Source organism: Odontesthes bonariensis, chromosome 6 (assembly GCF_027942865.1).
Source record: "Odontesthes bonariensis isolate fOdoBon6 chromosome 6, fOdoBon6.hap1, whole genome shotgun sequence".
Classification (NCBI taxonomy): domain Eukaryota; kingdom Metazoa; phylum Chordata; class Actinopteri; order Atheriniformes; family Atherinopsidae; genus Odontesthes; species Odontesthes bonariensis.
The window spans coordinates 1,121,747-1,143,742 of record NC_134511.1 but is presented as its reverse complement, the minus strand read 5'-3'; the positions used below and the strand labels follow the sequence as shown (position 1 = coordinate 1,143,742).

The 21,996-nt window shown below is 45.4% G+C and overlaps 1 protein-coding gene across 2 annotated transcripts; it reads left to right on the top strand.

Moving 5' to 3' along the window:
- The first annotated feature begins 899 nt into the window (after positions 1-899).
- ciz1b (cdkn1a interacting zinc finger protein 1b) lies at positions 900-19,002 on the top strand. Of its 2 annotated transcripts, none has more exons than XM_075468878.1 (14): positions 900-969; positions 1,693-1,853; positions 5,852-5,939; positions 6,020-6,150; positions 6,682-6,746; positions 6,868-6,920; positions 13,211-13,348; positions 14,249-14,343; positions 14,922-15,015; positions 15,087-15,191; positions 15,571-15,750; positions 15,965-16,019; positions 16,097-16,218; positions 18,697-19,002. In XM_075468878.1, exons 2-14 carry the CDS (start codon positions 1,825-1,827, stop codon positions 18,748-18,750), a joined length of 1,209 nt encoding a protein of 402 aa, XP_075324993.1. In that variant the 5' UTR covers positions 900-969; positions 1,693-1,824; the 3' UTR covers positions 18,751-19,002. The 2 variants fall into 2 exon arrangements, with proteins under 2 accessions (XP_075324993.1, XP_075324992.1); XM_075468877.1 differs by having other exon boundaries at positions 6,865-6,920.
- The last annotated feature ends 2,994 nt before the right edge of the window (positions 19,003-21,996 follow it).

The window sequence follows — 21,996 nt, the reverse complement described above, 5'->3', positions numbered from 1 at the left end:
CACTGGCTGCTGTAAAACACTTCTAATGGGGTGATAAAACACAAGCTCCCTGAAAGTAGGAAGATTTGCTTTTTAGAGGCGCATAAACTTTGAGAGTTTGCTGCTTTGGTCGCTCGTCTCAGTGCAGAAAACTTCTCTAAGTTTCTGAGCTGAAGTGAGACAGGAAACATGCAGTTATTAAAGGCTCAGGTGGAAGCCTTACAGCTCACAGCCCATCCTCTTCAGATTTTTCACCGTGTCGTATCCACGGAAACATGCAGATGTGTGTTTGGATCCCTGCAGCTCAGACTTTACAGCAGAAGCATCTTTCAGAGCTTCAGCAGGAAGCTGCACTTTGAGCATTTTTCACAGAGGCTTCAGGTCACAGTGCAGTGATGTCCCACACCGTATTTTACACAATAAACACATTAAAACGTGGTTATTTTTGTCCTCTGAAAGACCTGAAACACACGTTTTCATCTCGTTCCTCCCCAGAATGCTTTGCTGGTCCTTTGAAGGTCGGTCCGCATGCAGGCCCGCTTTAATCTGAGCATCTGGGGCGGATTTGTGTGTCTGTTGTGTCCTCACAGGAAAATGTGTTTTTCATTGTGGCGAGAAAATGTTGTTCTGTGCTGAAAAGAGCACAAACTGAGCATGTGCATTATCTATCTATCTATCTATCAGTCCGTCCGTCCCTCCGTCCAAAGAATACATTTAAAGACAACAACATTGTGTAATAAACCCTACAAAAAGCTTTTTCAATGTATCTATGACATGTTTAATTAATATATTTATGTATTTTGTATTTTTGATTATTATTTTTTATTAAATAATGCTGCTAAAAACCCTATCTTGAAAGCCCTGCTCCAACTGTGAATGTAGACAGCTGCAGTTCCTCCGCCGGACCGGCAGGGGGCGACATGGCGGCTAATGGACAAGCACCGACGCTGCACAGTGTTTATATGTTTCAGCTTCCTGTGAGCAGTAAAGGTGAGTTTAATCCAACCATCCTTAAATTCAGGAACATTATTTTATTCCGATGATCAGCGGTGACATCTGCTAACCGCGTAAAAGAGAATAAAAGAGAATAAAATTGAACCGTTTTTCCTAAATTAGGTCACTATGGAATGCTAATGTTAGCCACACCGCTCAGTGCCCGAAATATCTGTTACAAACCCGCTAATTTAATGTTTGTTTGCTTATCAACTTTTTGACGTGTCACATATTATATCGATGAATACGTGTTTAGAAATAATAAAGGACGGTGTGTAATTCGGCATAGATTTTAAACACTAATACGCTTTTAATTAGCCACAGAACACGGTTTGCTTGATAAATTAGCCTCTTCAGTGGAGTAATAACCCTGATTGTAAACCCTTATTCACCCTCCTATGATTAGCTTAACCTGGATGACTGAGAATCTGCATCAACATTCAGCTGACTGATGTGTTTGGAGATTAAAGTTTTATTTATTTTGTGTGATATTTCGACCAGAAGCTGATGATTTAATGTTTGATTCATTATTCCTTTAGCTTTGATGTTTCTCTAGATGTTTCTTAGAAGATTTTAGTTTTAAAAAGATGTTGGAATTTAAATGTAGGCAGATTAAATTCTATAATACAGTTTATCAGATGATCATTAGGAGGCACAAAACAGCCATAAAGGTAACAAAGCATTTATTTCTTCTTCTGTGGTTTAATGTGTCCTGTTCAGGTGTGTGCAGGACTCACATTCATCCAGCTGACTGCGGACACAGAAAAGTCACATGATCACATGACTCCAGGTGGAGGAAGTTTAAACTAAACTTTGTGCAGGCGCAGAGAGGTCAGAGGTCAGCAGGTCGTCATGGTGAAACGCATGCAGCGCACGGACAGGTAAGTGTTAGCTGTGATCACCTGTTGATCAGCTGTGATAAGCTGTTGATCAGCTGTGATAAGCTGTTGATCAGCTGTGTGATCAGCTGTTGATCAGGTGTTGATCAGCTGTGTGATCAGCTGTTGATCAGCTGTGTGATCAGCTGTTGATCAGCTGTTGATCAGCTGTGATCACCTGTTGATCAGCTGTGATAAGCTGTTGATCAGCTGTGTGATCAGCTGTGTGATCAGCTGTGTGATCAGCTGTGTGATCAGCTGTGTGATCAGCTGTGTGATCAGCTGTTGATCAGCTGTGTGATCAGGTGTTGATCAGCTGTTGATCAGCTGTTGATCAGCTGTTGATCAGCTGTGTGATCAGCTGTTGATCAGCTGTGTGATCAGGTGTGTGATCAGCTGTTGATCAGCTGTTGATCAGCTGTTGATCAGGTGTGTGATCAGCTGTTGATCAGCTGTGATCAGCTGTGTGATCAGCTGTGATCAGCTGTGTGATCAGCTGTGTGATCAGCTGTTGATCAGCTGTGATCAGCTGTGATCAGCTGTGTGATCAGCTGTGTGATCAGCTGTTGATCAGCTGTTGATCAGCTGTGATCAGCTGTGTAATCAGCTGTTATCAGCTGTTGATCAGCTGTTGATCAGCTGTGTGATCAGCTGTTGATCAGCTGTTGATCAGCTGTGATCACCTGTGATCAGCTGTTGATCAGCTGTTGATCAGCTGTGATCACCTGTGATCAGCTGTTGATCACCTGTGATCAGCTGTTGATCAGCTGTGATCAGCTGTTGATCAGCTGTGATCAGCTGGTGATCAGCTGTGTCATCAGCTGTGTGATCAGCTGTTGATCAGCTGGTGATCAGCTGTGTGATCAGCTGTTGATCAGCTGTGATCAGCTGTGTGATCAGCTGTTGATCAGCTGGTGATCAGCTGTGTGATCAGCTGTTGATCAGCTGTGATCAGCTGTGTGATCAGCTGTTGATCAGCTGGTGATCAGCTGTGTGATCAGCTGTTGATCAGCTGTGATCAGCTGTGTGATCAGCTGTTGATCAGCTGTGTGATCAGCTGTTGATCAGCTGTGTGATCAGCTGTGTGATCAGCTGTGTGATCAGGTGTGATCAGCTGTGATCAGCTGTGTGATCACCTGTTGATCAGCTGTGTGATCAGGTGTGATCAGCTGTGATCAGCTGTTGATCAGCTGTTGATCAGCTGTGTGATCAGCTGTGTGATCAGCTGTGTGATCAGGTGTGATCAGCTGTGATCAGCTGTGTGATCACCTGTTGATCAGCTGTGTGATCAGCTGTGTGATCAGCTGTGTGATCAGCTGTGATCAGCTGTTGATCAGCTGTTGATCAGCTGTGATCAGCTGTTGATCAGCTGTGTGATCAGCTGTTGATCAGCTGTGTGATCAGCTGTGTGATCAGCTGTGATCAGCTGTTGATCAGCTGTGTGATCAGCTGTGTGATCAGCTGTGTGATCAGCTGTTGATCAGCTGTGTGATCAGCTGTGTGATCAGGTGTGATCAGCTGTGATCAGCTGTTGATCAGCTGTGTGATCAGCTGTGATCAGCTGTTGATCAGCTGTGATCAGCTGTTGATCAGCTGTGTGATCAGCTGTGTGATCAGCTGTTGATCAGCTGTGTGATCAGCTGTGTGATCAGGTGTGATCAGCTGTGATCAGCTGTTGATCAGCTGTGTGATCAGCTGTGATCAGCTGTTGATCAGCTGTGTGATCAGCTGTGATCAGCTGTTGATCAGCTGTGATCACCTGTGATCAGCTATTGTACAGCTGTTGATCAGCTGTGATCAGCTGTTGATCAGCTGTTGATCAGCTGTTGATCAGCTGTGATCACCTGTGATCAGCTGTGATCAGCTGTTGATCAGGTGTTGATCAGCTGTTGATCACCTGTGATCAGGTGTTGATCAGCTGTTGATCACCTGTGATCACCTGTGATCAGCTATTGTACAGCTGTTGATCACCTGTGATCAGCTGTTGATCAGCTGTTGATCACCTGTGATCAGCTGTTGATCAGGTGTTGATCAGCTGTTGATCACCTGTGATCACCTGTGATCAGCTGTTGATCAGGTGTTGATCAGCTGTTGATCACCTGTGATCAGGTGTTGATCAGCTGTTGATCACCTGTGATCAGGTGTTGATCAGCTGTTGATCAGCTGTTGATCACCTGTGATCAGCTGTTGATCAGGTGTTGATCACCTGTGATCACCTGTGATCAGCTGTGATCAGCTGTTGATCAGCTGTGTGATCAGCTGTTGATCAGGTGTTGATCACCTGTGTGATCAGGTGTTGATCACCTGTGATCACCTGTGATCAGCTGTGATCAGCTGTTGATCAGCTGTTGATCAGCTGTGTGATCAGCTGTGTGATCAGGTGTGTGATCAGCTGTTGATCAGCTGTTGATCAGCTGTGTGATCAGCTGTGATCAGCTGTGTGATCAGCTGTGTGATCAGCTGTTGATCAGCTGTTGATCAGCTGTGATCAGCTGTGTGATCAGCTGTGTGATCAGCTGTTGATCAGCTGTGATCAGCTGTGATCAGCTGTGTGATCAGCTGTGTGATCAGGTGTGTGATCAGCTGTTGATCAGCTGTTGATCAGCTGTGTGATCAGCTGTGATCAGCTGTTGATCAGCTGTTGATCAGCTGTGTGATCAGCTGTGTGATCAGGTGTGTGATCAGCTGTTGATCAGCTGTTGATCAGCTGTGTGATCAGCTGTGATCAGCTGTGTGATCAGCTGTGTGATCAGCTGTTGATCAGCTGTTGATCAGCTGTGATCAGCTGTGTGATCAGCTGTGTGATCAGCTGTGATCAGCTGTTGATCAGCTGTGTGATCAGCTGTGATCAGCTGTGTGATCAGCTGTTGATCAGCTGTTGATCAGCTGTTGATCAGCTGTGATCAGCTGTTGATCAGCTGTTGATCAGCTGTGATCACCTGTGATCAGCTGTGTGATCAGCTGTTGATCAGCTGTTGATCAGCTGTGATCAGCTGTTGATCAGCTGTGATCAGCTGTGTGATCAGCTGTTGATCAGCTGTTGATCAGCTGTGATCACCTGTGATCAGCTGTGTGATCAGCTGTTGATAAGCTGTTGATCAGCTGTGATCAGCTGGTGATCAGCTGTGTGATCAGCTGTGTCATCAGCTGTGTGATCAGCTGTGTGATCAGCTGTTGATCAGCTGTTGATCAGCTGTTGATCAGCTGTGTGATCAGCTGTGTGATCAGCTGTGTGATCAGCTGTTGATCAGCTGTTGATCAGCTGTGTGATCAGCTGTTGATCAGCTGTGTGATCAGCTGTTGATCAGCTGTTGATCAGCTGTGTGATCAGCTGTTGATCAGCTGTGTGATCAGCTGTTGATCAGCTGTGTGATCAGCTGTGATCAGCTGTGTGATCAGCTGTTGATCAGCTGTGTGATCAGCTGTGTGATCAGGTGTGATCAGCTGTGATCAGCTGTGTGATCACCTGTTGATCAGCTGTGTGATCAGCTGTGTGATCAGCTGTGTGATCAGCTGTGTGATCAGCTGTGTGATCAGGTGTGATCAGCTGTGATCAGCTGTGTGATCACCTGTTGATCAGCTGTGTGATCACCTGTTGATCAGCTGTGTGATCAGCTGTGTGATCAGGTGTGATCAGCTGTGATCAGCTGTGTGATCAGCTGTGATCAGCTGTGTGATCAGCTGTGTGATCAGCTGTGATCAGCTGTTGATCACCTGTGATCAGGTGTTGATCAGCTGTTGATCACCTGTGATCAGCTGTTGATCAGGTGTTGATCAGCTGTGATCACCTGTGATCAGCTGTTGATCAGCTGTTGATCAGCTGTGATCACCTGTGATCAGCTGTTGATCAGGTGTTGATCAGCTGTGTGATCAGCTGTGATCAGCTGTGTGATCAGCTGTGTGATCAGCTGTGATCAGCTGTTGATCACCTGTGATCAGCTGTGTGATCAGCTGTTGATCAGCTGTGATCACCTGTGATCAGCTGCTCTGTGTCCCTGCAGGTGCTTCCTCCCTGCAGCAGGGGGCAGCATGGCGAGCGTTGGATTTCCTGTGTGTGCGGCTCTGGTGGCTCCTCCCCCACCTCAGCAGGTAGCTAACACAAACACAAACACCCCCCTGCTGTTGCCCGGCGGCTTTACATGTTACAGTTCACATGTTTCATTCTGCAGGTTTCAGAGCCACGCTGTAGCCCCGCCCCCACAGGGGAGCACACAGGAAGTGAGGGGCGGAGCCACCCCAGAGGTCTGGGGTCCGATGACGGGTCAGGGGAGGCGGAGTCAAAGAGAATGAGACAAGAGGGGTGAGTAGAAAGAGTAACTGGAGCACAAAGATGGAAGATCCTTCATGTCGAAGGTAAATGAGACGAGGATGGTTCAACAAACAAAGCTCCATAACTCAGATAACAGAACTCTGTGTTTCTGTAGCTGCTTCATCCTTTGATCTTCAATGAAAAATGTTTCTTTCAAACATCCTTTGAATCCTCCTGAACATTAATAAAAACTCTTTCTTCAGCTACAAAGAGCAAGAGCAGTTTTAAAAAGCTGCAGATATGTTGTTAGTAGGGCTGGGCGAGTTATTATCGCGTTAACGCACTAATTATTTAACGTCGATAAATATTTTATCGTGCATTAACGCAGGTTTTCTTTTTTTTAAACTAAAAAAAAAATGATTTAAAAATGGAAACAAAGATTTTTTGGGGCTTTTGTGCCTTTAATGGAAAGTTCAGAGAGACAGGAAGCAGGGGGCAGAGAGAGGGGGAACAACACGCAGCACAGGGCCGTCTGATACGGGACTCTGAAGTGTTTGAAGTCGTCTCTGTTGTTTCCCACAGAAACGAGGAGGCCGCGGCTTCCACCAATAGAGACAAAGTTCCTGGGTCAGGTGGTCCTGCAGGAGGTGTGTGTGTGTGTGTGTGTGTGTGTGTGTGTGTGTGTGTGTGTGTGTGTGTGTGTGTGTGTGTGTGGTGCTTATCTGTATTATCTGGAGTACAGCATTGATGAGGCTTGTGTTTCAGCAGATGTTCCTCGTCCTGACGAGCAGGGGGCAGCAGAGGACAGCCGGGCGGCCGAGGTGAGCGTTCATAAAGTTAAAGAAGAAACCTGGTGATCCATGGCTGTGTTCCAAACCGCATACTACACACTGCATACTGCATACTGCATACTGCATACTACATACTGCATACTACATACTACATACTGCATACTACACACTGCATACTGCATACTACACACTGCATACTACATACTGCATACTACATGCTGCATACTGCATACTACATACTGCATACTACACACTGCATACTGCATACTGCATACTGCATACTACATACTGCATACTACATACTACATACTGCATACTACACACTGCATACTGCATACTACACACTGCATACTACATACTGCATACTGCATACTACACACTGCATACTACATACTGCATACTACATACTGCATACTACATACTACATACTGCATACTACACACTGCATACTGCATACTACACACTGCATACTACATACTGCATACTACATGCTGCATACTGCATACTACACACTGCATACTGCGTACTACACACTGCATACTGCGTACTACATACTACATACTGCATACTACATACTACATACTGCATACTACACACTGCATACTACATACTGCATACTACATACTACATACTACACACTGCATACTACATACTGCATACTACATACTGCATACTACACACTGCATACTACATACTACATACTACATACTGCATACTACATACTACATACTGCATACTACATACTGCATACTACATACCGCATACTACACACTGCATACTACATACTGCATACTACATACTACATACTACATACTGCATACTACATACTGCATACTACACACTGCATACTGCATACTACACACTGCATACTACATACTGCATACTACATGCTGCATACTGCATACTACACACTGCATACTACATACTGCATACTACATACTGCATACTACATACTACATACTGCATACTACACACTGCATACTGCATACTACACACTGCATACTACATACTGCATACTACATGCTGCATACTGCATACTACACACTGCATACTGCGTACTACACACTGCATACTGCGTACTACATACTACATACTGCATACTACATACTACATACTACATACTGCATACTACACACTGCATACTACATACTGCATACTACATACTACATACTACACACTGCATACTACATACTGCATACTACATACTGCATACTACATACTACATACTACATACTGCATACTACATACTACATACTACATACTGCATACTACATACTGCATACTACATACCGCATACTACACACTGCATACTACATACTGCATACTACATACTACATACTACATACTGCATACTACACACTGCATACTACATACTGCGTACTACATGCTGCATACTGCATACTACACACTGCATACTGCGTACTACATACTACATACTGCATACTACATACTACATACTGCATACTGCATACTGCATACTACATACTGCGTACTACACACTGCATACTGCGTACTACATACTGCATACTGCATACTACATACTACATACTGCATACTGCATACTGCATACTACATACTGCATACTACATACTGCATACTACATACTGCGTACTACACACTGCATACTGCGTACTACATACTGCATACTACATACTACATACTACATACTGCATACTGCATACTACACACTGCATACTGCGTACTACATACTACATACTGCATACTACATACTGCATACTACATACTGCATACTACATACTGCGTACTACACACTGCATACTGCGTACTACATACTGCATACTGCATACTACATACTACATACTGCATACTGCATACTGCATACTACACACTGCATACTACATACTGCATACTACATGCTGCATACTGCATACTACACACTGCATACTGCGTACTACACACTGCATACTGCGTACTACATACTGCATACTGCATACTGCTTACTACATACTACATACTGCATACTACATACTGCATACTGCATACTACACACTGCATACTGCATACTACATGCTGCATACTGCATACTGCATACTACATACTGCATACTACATACTGCATACTACATACTGCATACTACATACTGCATACTGCATACTACACACTGCATACTGCATACTACATACTGCATACTACATACTGCATACTGCATACTACACACTACATACTGCATACTGCATACTACATGCTGCATACTGAATACTGCATACTACATACTGCATACTACATACTGCATACTGCATACTACACACTGCATACTGCATACTACATACTACATATTGCATACTACACACTACGTACTGCTTACTACATACTACATACTACATACTACATACTACATACTGCATACTACATACTACTAGGGCCGGCACGGTATATGTATTCGTACTGAACCGTCACGGTACGGGGGTCACGGTTCGGTACGCGCATTTCCACGCAGAATGCACACGGTACGGAAGTTTTCTGAACGTGGAACTGTTATTTTGCGAGAGTTTCCTTCAGGACCCATTTAAACACTGCCACATGCAAGCTCTGATTGGTCCGTAGAGATATACGCTTTCGGACAGAGTAGTTATAAGAACGCAGTTATCAGAACTGTCCTACTCGAATTCCGTTCTGATAACTGTCCTTCCCCAGCGGAGCTGTTTCACTCTGCATTCGCACATGAGTCGGGACTGATGCGCCGCGCAGCCGTCCGCGTCAGTGACATGTTACGTTAGCCGTTTAGCGCCACATTCAACTTAAAAACAGAACAAAACAAAACCCGAGAGAAGAAAAAACACCACAAAGAAGCTAATATGGAGAGCGGGGAGGCCACCGTGTTCATGGTCTGCATGATGGTGATATTAATCATGGACGATCACATCAGGCGTCTAACATGGAGGCTGGAAAAGCTCACAGAGAGTCAGGAGACGATACTTTTTCATTTCATGAAGGAAGAAAGGAGAGCAGCGCGCCGCAGACAAAGGAGACCACGTGTAAGTTTAACTTACTAAACACGCGCCGGTTCTGTCTGTGTGGTATGATGAAACATTTCAGCCGTGATAGCATGACATGGGGCGGAGCTACCGACCACCACACACCTCCGTCAGATGCGTTCTATAGAACCATGAAAAGACCCGACCAATTACGTCTCCCAAATGTATTACAACAACCCCTGGATAGAATACATGCAGAGCAAAACAAATTACCAAAGCAATTGGAATTTACATCGCATCTGCTATGCGCCCATATTCCACTGTAGAAGAGGCAGGATTCAGATATCTATTACATGTGCTCGAACCTCGCTACACGCCTCCTTCGGCACTGTACCGAAAATGTACCGAACCGTAGGGTCCGTACCGAGGTACGTACCGAGCCGTGAGTTTTTTGTACCGTTCCACCCCTACATACTACATACTGCATACTACATACTTCCATACTACATACTTCCATACTACATACTACATACTTCCATACTTCCATACTACATACTGCATACTGCATAGTACATACTGCATACTACATACTTCCATACTACATACTACATACTTCCATACTTCCATACTACATACTGCATACTGCATACTACATAGTACATACTGCATACTACATACTGCATACTACATACTTCCATACTACATACTACATACTTCCATACTACATACTGCATACTGCATAGTACATACTGCATACTACATACTGCATACTACATACTTCCATACTACATACTACATACTTCCATACTTCCATACTACATACTACATACTGCATACTACATAGTACATACTGCATACTACATACTGCCTACTACATACTTCCATACTACATACTACATACTTCCATACTTCCATACTACATACTGCATACTACATACTTCCATACTACATACTACACACTTCCATACTTCCATACTACATACTACATACTGCATACTACATACTACATAGTACATACTGCATACTACATACTGCATACTACATACTTCCATACTACATACTTCCATACTACATACTACATACTTCCATACTTCCATACTACATACTGCATACTGCATAGTACATACTGCATACTACATACTTCCATACTACATACTACATACTTCCATACTTCCATACTACATACTGCATACTGCATACTACATAGTACATACTGCATACTACATACTGCATACTACATACTTCCATACTACATACTACATACTTCCATACTACATACTGCATACTGCATACTACATAGTACATACTGCATACTACATACTGCCTACTACATACTTCCATACTACATACTACATACTTTCATACTTCCATACTACATACTGCATACTACATACTTCCATACTACATACTACACACTTCCATACTTCCATACTACATACTACATACTGCATACTACATACTACATAGTACATACTGCATACTACATACTGCATACTACATACTTCCATACTACATACTTCCATACTACATACTACATACTTCCATACTTCCATACTACATACTGCATACTGCATAGTACATACTGCATACTACATACTTCCATACTACATACTACATACTTCCATACTTCCATACTACATACTGCATACTGCATACTACATAGTACATACTGCATACTACATACTGCATACTACATACTTCCATACTACATACTACATACTTCCATACTACATACTGCATACTGCATAGTACATACTGCATACTACATACTGCATACTACATACTTCCATACTACATACTACATACTTCCATACTTCCATACTACATACTACATACTGCATACTACATAGTACATACTGCATACTACATACTGCCTACTACATACTTCCATACTACATACTACATACTTCCATACTTCCATACTACATACTGCATACTACATACTTCCATACTACATACTACACACTTCCATACTTCCATACTACATACTACATACTGCATACTACATACTACATAGTACATACTGCATACTACATACTGCATACTACATACTTCCATACTACATACTACATACTTCCATACTTCCATACTTCCATACTACATACTGCATAGTACATACTGCATACTACATACTGCATAGTACATACTGCATACTACATACTTCCATACTACATACTACATACTTCCATACTTCCATACTTCCATACTACATACTGCATACTGCATAGTACATACTGCATACTACATACTGCATAGTACATACTGCATACTACATACTACATACTGCATACTGCATACTACATACTACATACTACATACTGCATACTGTATACTACATACTACATACTTCCATACTTCCATACTTTCATACTACATACTACATACTTCCATACTTCCATTCTACATACTACATACTTCCATACTTCCATACTACATACTGCATACTACATACTACATAGTACATACTGCATACTACATACTGTATACTACATACTACATACTACATACTGCATACTTCCATACTGCATACTACATACTACATACTTTCATACTACATACTGCATCCTACATACTACATACTACATACTTCCATACTACATACTTCCATACTTCCATACTACATACTGCATACTACATACTTCCATACTACATACTTCCATACTTCCATACTACATACTGCATACTACATACTACATACTGCATACTTCCATACTACATACTACATAGTACATACTGCATACTACATACTCATCGATCAGACAGTATGCAGAGCATTTACCCACAATGCATTTCGCTCCTGCCCGAGCCGAAATCAGCCGGCCTGAAGCTGATTTCTCTTAAGCTCTAAACTCTATAAACTTTAGCAACATTTGAAACATTTTCAGGAGAGAAAGTAGTCGTTTAGATCCCCAACGTGTTGAAAACCTGACAAAATACCGGCTATTTACAATTTTGTTCCCACGAATTCGGCGCTACTAAAGCTAGCCGCAGTGAGCAACGCACTTCCTGTTATTTTCACAAAATAAAATACCCGTTGCCTTTTATCATAGGGAAAGCCATTACCATACAATTGGTGCTTTTGTTTTGAAAACAGGAAGTGAACCTACCCTCGTTGTAGCTAGCTTGAAACTGCCGTTTTGACAGGAAATGACGATCGGCGACGTCACGTTACGTTGCATCTTGGTTAGTTTGAGTATGAGTAGTAACCTCATGATGCATACCCAACATTTCAGAGAATCTAGTATGCATCCAGGAACTTCTGCTTACTCAAACTCGCATACTAACTCAGAAAGTTAGTAGGAGTAGTAGGAAAAGTATGCGCTTTGGAACACAGCCCATGTGTCAGAACCAGGTCTGGGTTCTGATTGGCTGTGCTGTGTTCAGCTGCAGAGCGTGGGCTCTCTGAAGGTCACCATCCAACGGAGCAGCGACTGCAGAGAGTTCGGACAGACGGAGCGGACGGAGAAACGCCCAGCTGGACTCCACTGTCACGTCTGCAACCTCAGCTGCCGCTCCCCACAGGTGAAACACACACCTGTCCTTCAAACACTACTTAACATGTTTACGTTGAAGGCGTGGCCGTGGCGGCGTGGCGAAGTTAGACACCGCGCATTTACCATACGTTTGGCTCTAAATTCTACAGTTTTGAGCCGAGATTCACCAAACTCACTGGGATCGATCATAATCCGCCCCCCAACAGGTGTGCAGTCCAATATTTGATGGGCGTGGTCTAATGCCTCCACAGCGCCCCCTAGAACATCTAAAAAATTCAGCCCCAAATTCACCGACAATCATGAAACTCAGCACACCTGTGCGTCTTGTCAGGACCTACGAAAAAGTGTCTTGGAGCCCTGGTCCACACCCAACAGGAAGTCCGCCATTTTGGACCACAGTCGCCACTTTGTCTCTTAAACAGATTTTGTATTTGAGCTCCTCCTACAGCTTTTAACGTGGGGACTTCATACTCACTGAGCAGAGTCTTGAGGCATTGAAGAGCAAAAGTTATCAAAGGTTTTTGGCTAAATCACAGTATGTGGGCGTGGCTAAGCTTCAAAGTCTGACCTTTCGCCATGAAACATCACGATGGAATAACTTCCACATGCAAGGTCATGGGTTGATGAAACTTTCTGTGTGTCTTAACAGACCAGCTGTAATCACATTCACATCGTTTTTGCTGACGTCACTAAGCCCCGCCCCCTTTGAACAGGAAGTGAGCTGTGTTTTATATTACTCCTAAATTCATGCAGGTTTAAAGCTGTGTTTCATGACTTTCAACAACATGATGCTGAATCCTTCTCTCACCGCTGGCTGGAGCCTGTGGGCGTGGCAGAATGGCAAATTCCAATCCCTCGCCGTTTGCATACGATCGGCTCTAAATCGCACAAACATGCAGGTTCACGTGTGTGTGTGTGTGTTGTCCAGGTGTTCCAGGATCACATGTCAGGACGAGAACACCTGAGGAAGCTGCAGCAGATCACACACTGCATCCGCCTCAACACACACACCCTGCTGGACAGGTAGAGACGCACACATCCTGCTGGACATGTAGAGACGCACACACCCTGCTGGACAGGTAGAGACGCACACACCCTGCTGGACAGGTAGAGACGCACACACCCTGCTGGACAGGTAGAGACACACACACCCTGCTGGACAGGTAGAGACACACACACCCTGCTGGACAGGTAGAGACACACACACCCTGCTGGACAGGTAGAGACACACACACCCTGCTGGACAGGTAGAGACACACACACCCTGCTGGACAGGTAGAGACACACACACCCTGCTGGACAGGTAGAGACACACACATCCTGCTGGACAGGTAGAGACACACACGCCCTGCTGGACAGGTAGAGACGCACACATCCTGCTGGACAGGTAGAGACACACACATCCTGCTGGACAGGTAGAGACACACACACACACACACACATAAGGAAGCTATAAGGAAACAAACTAATTCTAAGATTAAAATACTCAGACTGAACCACAGAGGTACAGAAAACCTTTTTCTGAAGTACACACTATTTGTGACGTCAGGGCTGGATGGCGTTCAGTGTGAGTTAATCAGTTGTGTTTGTGATGCTGTCAGGGGGCGGCGGTCTGAGACGAAGCGCTGGTGTGACACCTGTCAGACCCACTTCACAGGTGATGTCATCCTCCATCGCCGCACAAAGCAACACAAGGTGAGAGGACAGATGAGAAGCTCAGAGATGAAGGGACTCTACCTCACCACGCTGCACTGTGTCTGATCCAGGTGTGTAAGCAGCTGTGCCGACCTTTCTGTCCGGTGTGTAAACAACACTTCAGGACCCCAAGGAAGTTTGTGGAGCACATGAAGTCTGCAGAACACAAGCAGCAGGTCAGCAACTGCTTAGACAGCCAGAAAGAGACAAAATGACCAGAAAGAGACAAAATGATCAGAAAGAGACAAAATGATCAGAAAGAGTTAAAATGATCAGAAAGAGACAAAATGACCAAAAAGAGACAAAATGACCAAAAAGACCAAAAAGAGTCAAAATGACCAAAAATAGTCAAAATGACTAAAAAGAGTCAAAATGACCAAAGAGTCAAAATAACCAAAAAGAGTTAAAATGACCAAAGTGACCAAAAAGAGTCTAAACGACCAAAAAGAGTTAAAATGACCAAAAAGAGTCAAAATGACCAAAAAGTAAAAACGACCAAAATGACCAAAAAGAGGTTTTGATGCTGTAACCTCGGTAACACCTGTCACCTGCTAGGTGGTCCTGGAGGAGGCTCAGGGGGAGGAGCTTATCACCGTGGATGCTGTCGGCTGCTTTAATGAGGAGGAGGAGGAGGAGGAGGAGGAGGAGGAAGAAGAGGAGGAAGAGGAGGAAGAGGAGGAGGAGGAGGAGGAAGAAGATGAAGGAGAAGAGGAGTCAACAAAGCCGGAGTTAGAGGTCGGTTCTGGTCCTGGTTCTGATTCTGGTCCTGGTTCTGGTTCTGGCTCTGGTTCTGGTTCTGGTTCTAGTCCTGGTCCTGGTCCTGGTCCTGGTTCTAGTTCTAGTTCTAGTTCTAGTTCTAGTTCTGGTTCTGGTTCCGTTCTGGTTCTGTTCCTGGTTCTGGATCTGGAGGTGTTCTCAGGGACTGACCTGGCTGTAATCTGTGTTTCAGATGGTCGACACCGAGGAGCCGGACGCTGAGGAGTACGATCCCCACGTGACTTACGGTACGTAGGTGGTGCCCTCCGGTGGACGCCGGCTGTGTAAACAGGAAGTGACCAAACTACTTCCTGTCTCTCCACAGGAAGTGGTTTCGTGGTTCCCGTGTGCGGCTTCGTGTGTCGACTCTGTAACAAGTTTTTCTACGGAGAGACCGCCGCTCGAACCACGCACTGCAGGACGCACGCACACTACCTTAGCCTGCAGGTAACACACACCTGAGCCTGCAGGTAACACACCTGAGCCTGCAGGTAACACACACCTGAGCCTGCAGGTAACACACACCTGAGCCTGCAGGTAACACACCTGAGCCTGCAGGTCACAAACACCTGAGCCTGCAGGTAACACACCTGAGCCTGCAGGTAACACACACCTGAGCCTGCAGGTAACACACCTGAGCCTGCAGGTAACACACACCTGAGCCTGCAGGTAACACACCTGAGCCTGCAGGTAACACACACCTGAGCCTGCAGGTAACACACACCTGAGCCTGCAGGTAACACACCTGAGCCTGCAGGTCACAAACACCTGAGCCTGCAGGTAACACACCTGAGCCTGCAGGTAACACACACCTGAGCCTGCAGGTAACACACCTGAGCCTGCAGGTAACACACACCTGAGCCTGCAGGTAACACACCTGAGCCTGCAGGTAACACACACCTGAGCCTGCAGGTAACACACACCTGAGCCTGCAGGTAACACACCTGAGCCTGCAGGTCACAAACACCTGAGCCTGCAGGTAACACACCTGAGCCTGCAGGTAACACACACCTGAGCCTGCAGGTAACACACCTGAGCCTGCAGGTAACACACACCTGAGCCTGCAGGTCACAAACACCTGAGCCTGCAGAACACACACCTGAGCCTGCAGGTAACACACTACCTGAGCCTGCAGGTAACACACTACCTGAGCCTGCAGGTAACACACTACCTGAGCCTGCAGATCACAAACACCTGAACCTGCAGGTCACAAACACCTGAGCCTGCAGGTAACACACCTGAGCCTGCAGGTAACACACACCTGAGCCTGCAGGTAACACACACCTGAGCCTGCAGGTAACACACTACCTGATCCTGCAGGTAACACACTACCTGAGCCTGCAGGTAACACACACCTGAGCCTGCAGGTAACACACCTGAGCCTGCAGGTCACAAACACCTGAGCCTGCAGGTAACACACCTGAGCCTGCAGGTAACATACACCTGAGCCTGCAGGTAACACACTACCTGAGCCTGCAGGTAACACACACCTGAGCCTGCAGGTAACACACTACCTGAGCCTGTAGGTAACACACACCTGAGCCTGCAGGTAACACACCTGAGCCTGCAGGTAACACACACCTGAGCCTGCAGGTAACACACCTGAGCCTGCAGGTCACAAACACCTGAGGCTGCAGAACACACATCTGAGCCTGCAGGTAACACACTACCTGAGCCTGCAGGTAACACACTACCTGAGCCTGCAGGTAACACACTACCTGAGCCTGCAGATCACAAACACCTGAGCCTGCAGGTCACAAACACCTGAGCCTGCAGGTAACACACCTGAGCCTGCAGGTAACACACCTGAGCCTGCAGGTAACACACACCTGAGCCTGCAGGTAACACACTACCTGAGCCTGCAGGTAACACACACCTGAGCCTGCAGGTAACACACTACCTGAGCCTGCAGGTAACACACACCTGAGCCTGCAGGTAACACACACCTGAGCCTGCAGGTCACAAACACCTGAGCCTGCAGGTAACACACCTGAGCCTGCAGGTAACACACACCTGAGCCTGCAGGTAACACACTACCTGAGCCTGTAGGTAACACACACCTGAGCCTGCAGGTAACACACACCTGAGCCTGCAGGTAACACACTACCTGAGCCTGCAGGTAACACACACCTGAGCCTGCAGGTAACATACACCTGAGCCTGCAGGTAACATACACCTGAGCCTGCAGGTAACACACATCTGAGCCTGCAGGTAACATACTACCTGATCCTGCAGGTAACACACATCTGAGCCTGTAGGTAACACACACCTGAGCCTGCAGGTAACACACACCTGAGCAACACACATCTGAGCCTGCAGGTAACACACACCTGAGCCTGCAGGTAACACACAGCTGAGCCTGCAGGTAACACACACCTGACCCTGCAGGTAACACACACCTGAGCCAACACACATCTGAGCCTGCAGGTAACACACACCTGAGCCTGCAGGTAACACACATCTGAGCCTGCAGGTAACACACACCTGAGCCTGCAGGTAACACACACCTGAGCCTGCAGGTAACACACATCTGAGCCTGTAGGTAACACACCTGAGCCTGCAGGTAACACACTACCTGAGCCTGCAGGTAACACACATCTGAGCCTGTAGGTAACACACCTGAGCCTGCAGGTAACACACATCTGAGCCTGCAGGTAACACACTACCTGAGCCTGCAGGTCACAAACACCTGAGCCTGCAGGTAACACACACCTGAGCCTGCAGGTAACACACTATCTGAGCCTGCAGGTAACACACTATCTGAGCCTGCAGGTAACACACTATCTGAGCCTGCAGGTAACACACTACCTGATCCTGCAGGTAACACACACCTGAGCCTGCAGGTAACACACTACCTGATCCTGCAGGTAACACACCTGAGCCTGCAGGTAACACACACCTGACTGTTGTTTCTTGGTTCTTTAGAGCCACAGAGCTCAGAGGAGGAAGGAGGACGACCAAGGCTCAGATCCGCACTGACCGGACCTGTTCACACCATTTCCCATCATGCATCAGTGCACCCAGAGGGGGGTGACGTGGGCTCCTGACTGACTGATGTGCTGCAGGTGAACAGTCTGAACTCTGAGAAGTGAACTTTACTGCCACCCGGTGGCTGCTGCTGGAACTGCAGTTTGACCCTAAAGGAGCTGAACGCTTCTCAGCGTCCGTCAGCAACTTCTCTGAAGACAATGGCAACAATAAACCAGACCAGCAGGCAACTCTTCCAGGAGATCTGTGTCTATTTATTTGTTTTTTAGGAAATAAGATGTTGTCTCACTGTTAATTCAATTAAAGGTAGGGTAGGAGATCCTGGATTTTGAGTCCAGCGAAGCTGCATTTTGAAAATACACAGGTCAAAAGAAACCCCTTTCTTAAGACTTCCCCCGAAGCCACGCCTCAAGAGTACATGAACGCGCAATGCTTGTTCACGAGCACGAAGGTGCACGGGCGCTGTTCTGACAGCAAGCATCGATCGTTTCCGTATTTAGTATATGCTAACTATACATTTAATAATGCTAGGTGCTAGCCAAGCTGGCTCTAGTTTAGCTTCCTGCCAAGCTTCTGGACGCATAATTCGTTCACGAAGAAGGGTACGCGCACAGGGGGAAGGAGGGGGAGGGAGGAGCAGATTGCAGTTTGATAGACGGCATCAGAATCCAATCATCGTTAACGGTCCGTTCAGTATGATTGGATACTGTTTTTCCTGGATTGTTCATTCTAGAGGCCACTAAAACTTTTCACATTTGTGTCAAAACTTTTAATTAATTGGTTGCAATGGGGGTGTGAAGAGTATTTCAAGCAATATGTAAAAAAATGCTCCAGAAAAAGAACCCCTACCCCACCTTTAAGTTCAGGTCGACTGTGGAGAGAAACAACTCCCACAGAACATCACAAAATGGCTCTCCAGGAAAAAGTCAGACCTCACAATCTCTTGGCCCTATTTTCTCTCCCTTCGTATCACTGCCTGCTGTGCAGACTGAAGCACAGAGCGAGCAGTCCCCTGCTTCCGAGCAGCAAACACCGTAACAGGCGGGGCTGTCGGCAGCAGGCAGTGATACGAAGGGAGATAAAATAGGGCCAAGAGATTGTGAGGTCTGACTTTTTCCTGGAGAACCATTTTGTGATGCAAATGTATTACTCTGTTGAACGCATATTGTTCTGAGAAGCAAGACGCTTTATTTTTTAAACCCCAGCCAACTAGCCGGACTACCTTCATCAGCACCAAAACGAGGCTGGAACTCTGCTCACAGGACGCAGCAGGGGGTAAGAAGATGTTCAGAAATGATGTTGCTGATATGGGATGTTACACAGCTTCATGTCAAAAGAGGCGAACTGTCCCTTTAAGTGATAGATAAGCGGCTCGCACTCGCATAGTAGCTTATAATAATATGGTAACAATAACAATATATTTTTTCAAATAACACATAGCAAATACTGCACAGTATTAGGTATTTTTATTAAAGGTGGGGTAGGGGATCTTTTTCTGGAACATTTTTTTACATATTGCTTGAAATACTCTTCACAGCCTCATTGCAACCAATTAATTAAAAGTTTTGACACAAATATGAAAAGTGTCAGTGGCCTCTAGTACATACAATCTAGGAAAAACAGTATCCAATCATACTGAACGGACCGTTCACAATGATTGGATTCTGATGCGTCTATCCAACTGCAATCTGCCCCCCCCTCCCCCTCCTTCCCCCTGTGCGCGTACCCTTCTTCATGAACGAATTACGCGTCCAGAAGCTTGGCAGGAAGCTAAACTAGAGCCAGCTTGGCTAGCACCTAGCATTATTAAATGTATAGTTATCATATACTAAATACGGAAACGATCGATGCTTGCTGACAGAACAGTGCTCGTGCACCTTCGTGCTCGTTCATGTACTCTAGAGGCGTGCCTTCGGGGGGAAAGTGAAGAAAAGGGTTGGGACTTTTTACCTGTGTATTTTCAAAATGCAGCTTCGCTGGACTCAAAATCCAGGATCTCCTACCCTACCTTTAAGTTTTAATTAAGGCTTAATGGTGTTTCCTAAAGGGGGAACTGTTAAACCTGGCAACGCAGCCCGCTTAAACCACCTCACACTTGACCACAGAGCACGCTAGCTCCTTTAGCCAGCACACACTAGCTCCTTTAGCCAGAGCACGCTAGCTCCTTTAGCCAGCGCACGCTAGCTCCTTTAGCCAGAGCACGCTAGCTCCTTTAGCCAGCGCACGCTAGCTCCTTTAGCCAGAGCACGCTAGCTCCTTTAGCCAGCGCATGCTAGCTCCTTTAGCCAGCGCACGCTAGCTCCTTTAGCCAGCGCACGCTAGCTCCTTTAGCCAGAGCACGCTGGCCCTTTTAGCCAGTGCACACTAGCTCCTTTAGCTAGAGCATGCTAGCTTATCATTAAGAGCTTATGTGTTTACTTATTTCATAGAATCCTGGAACAATATGAGGAAAATAAATAATGGTTAAGGTGTAATATTAACTGATTGTTAGATTATTAACTGACAAATGTTTTGCTTTGAAGGTTTCACAATGTAACTTCCCTAGTTTGACACTTTTAACTGGTTCAGTGTTGCCATCTGGTGGACAAAAGAGATATTGCCTAAAATTGATATCTGAATTTATAGGCACAAACAAGTTAGGGAAATGGTCTTGCTACCTAGACAAATATACCTCAGTCCTATTGACTTTTATGGTACTTACGGACATAAGGGGGGAAAATGCACTACCTAAAAAAAATGTCAGGAGCCGCCACTGCCCAAACAGCCCATAACTGAGCTGCGATCTCTTTCCTGAGGAGACCACCAGCTCATCCGGATCATTCAGGATCTGAACAATAATAATAATAATAATTACCCCCCCTCCCATATATCTGATTAAATCTGAATTCATTGAGCACATAATCGTGTTTGTTACACATCCTCCAGCGTTCAGTGAAGAAAGAAATCAGTGCAACAGAGAAACATTTGTCAGAGTTTATTTGTTTCAGTGCAATCTGTTGGTTTCCTTAGTTAGGAAATTGTTTTTGAATTGGCTCTATATGAACGAATTGGATTATTTTATGAATAATTATGATTACAATTAATTGAATTCCAATTGGCTTGAATTGGACTTTATTATCTAAGTGCCTTGAGATGAGATTTGTTGTATTTGGCGCTATATGAATAAAAATGAATTGAATTGAATTTGATCTGTTGGTCTGTCCACGTGGCATGCCGCGCCGCGCCCGGCCACCAGGG

Excerpts from the sequence above, each read along its gene's own strand:
- ciz1b (XM_075468877.1), top strand. The coding sequence starts at position 1,825 with ATGGTGAAACGCATGCAGCGCACGGACAG. Across the intron at positions 1,854-5,851 it reads CGCATGCAGCGCACGGACAG|GTGCTTCCTCCCTGCAGCAG; the intron begins GTAAGTGTTAGC and ends GTGTCCCTGCAG. Across the intron at positions 6,747-6,864 it reads GTCAGGTGGTCCTGCAGGAG|CAGATGTTCCTCGTCCTGAC; the intron begins GTGTGTGTGTGT and ends CTTGTGTTTCAG.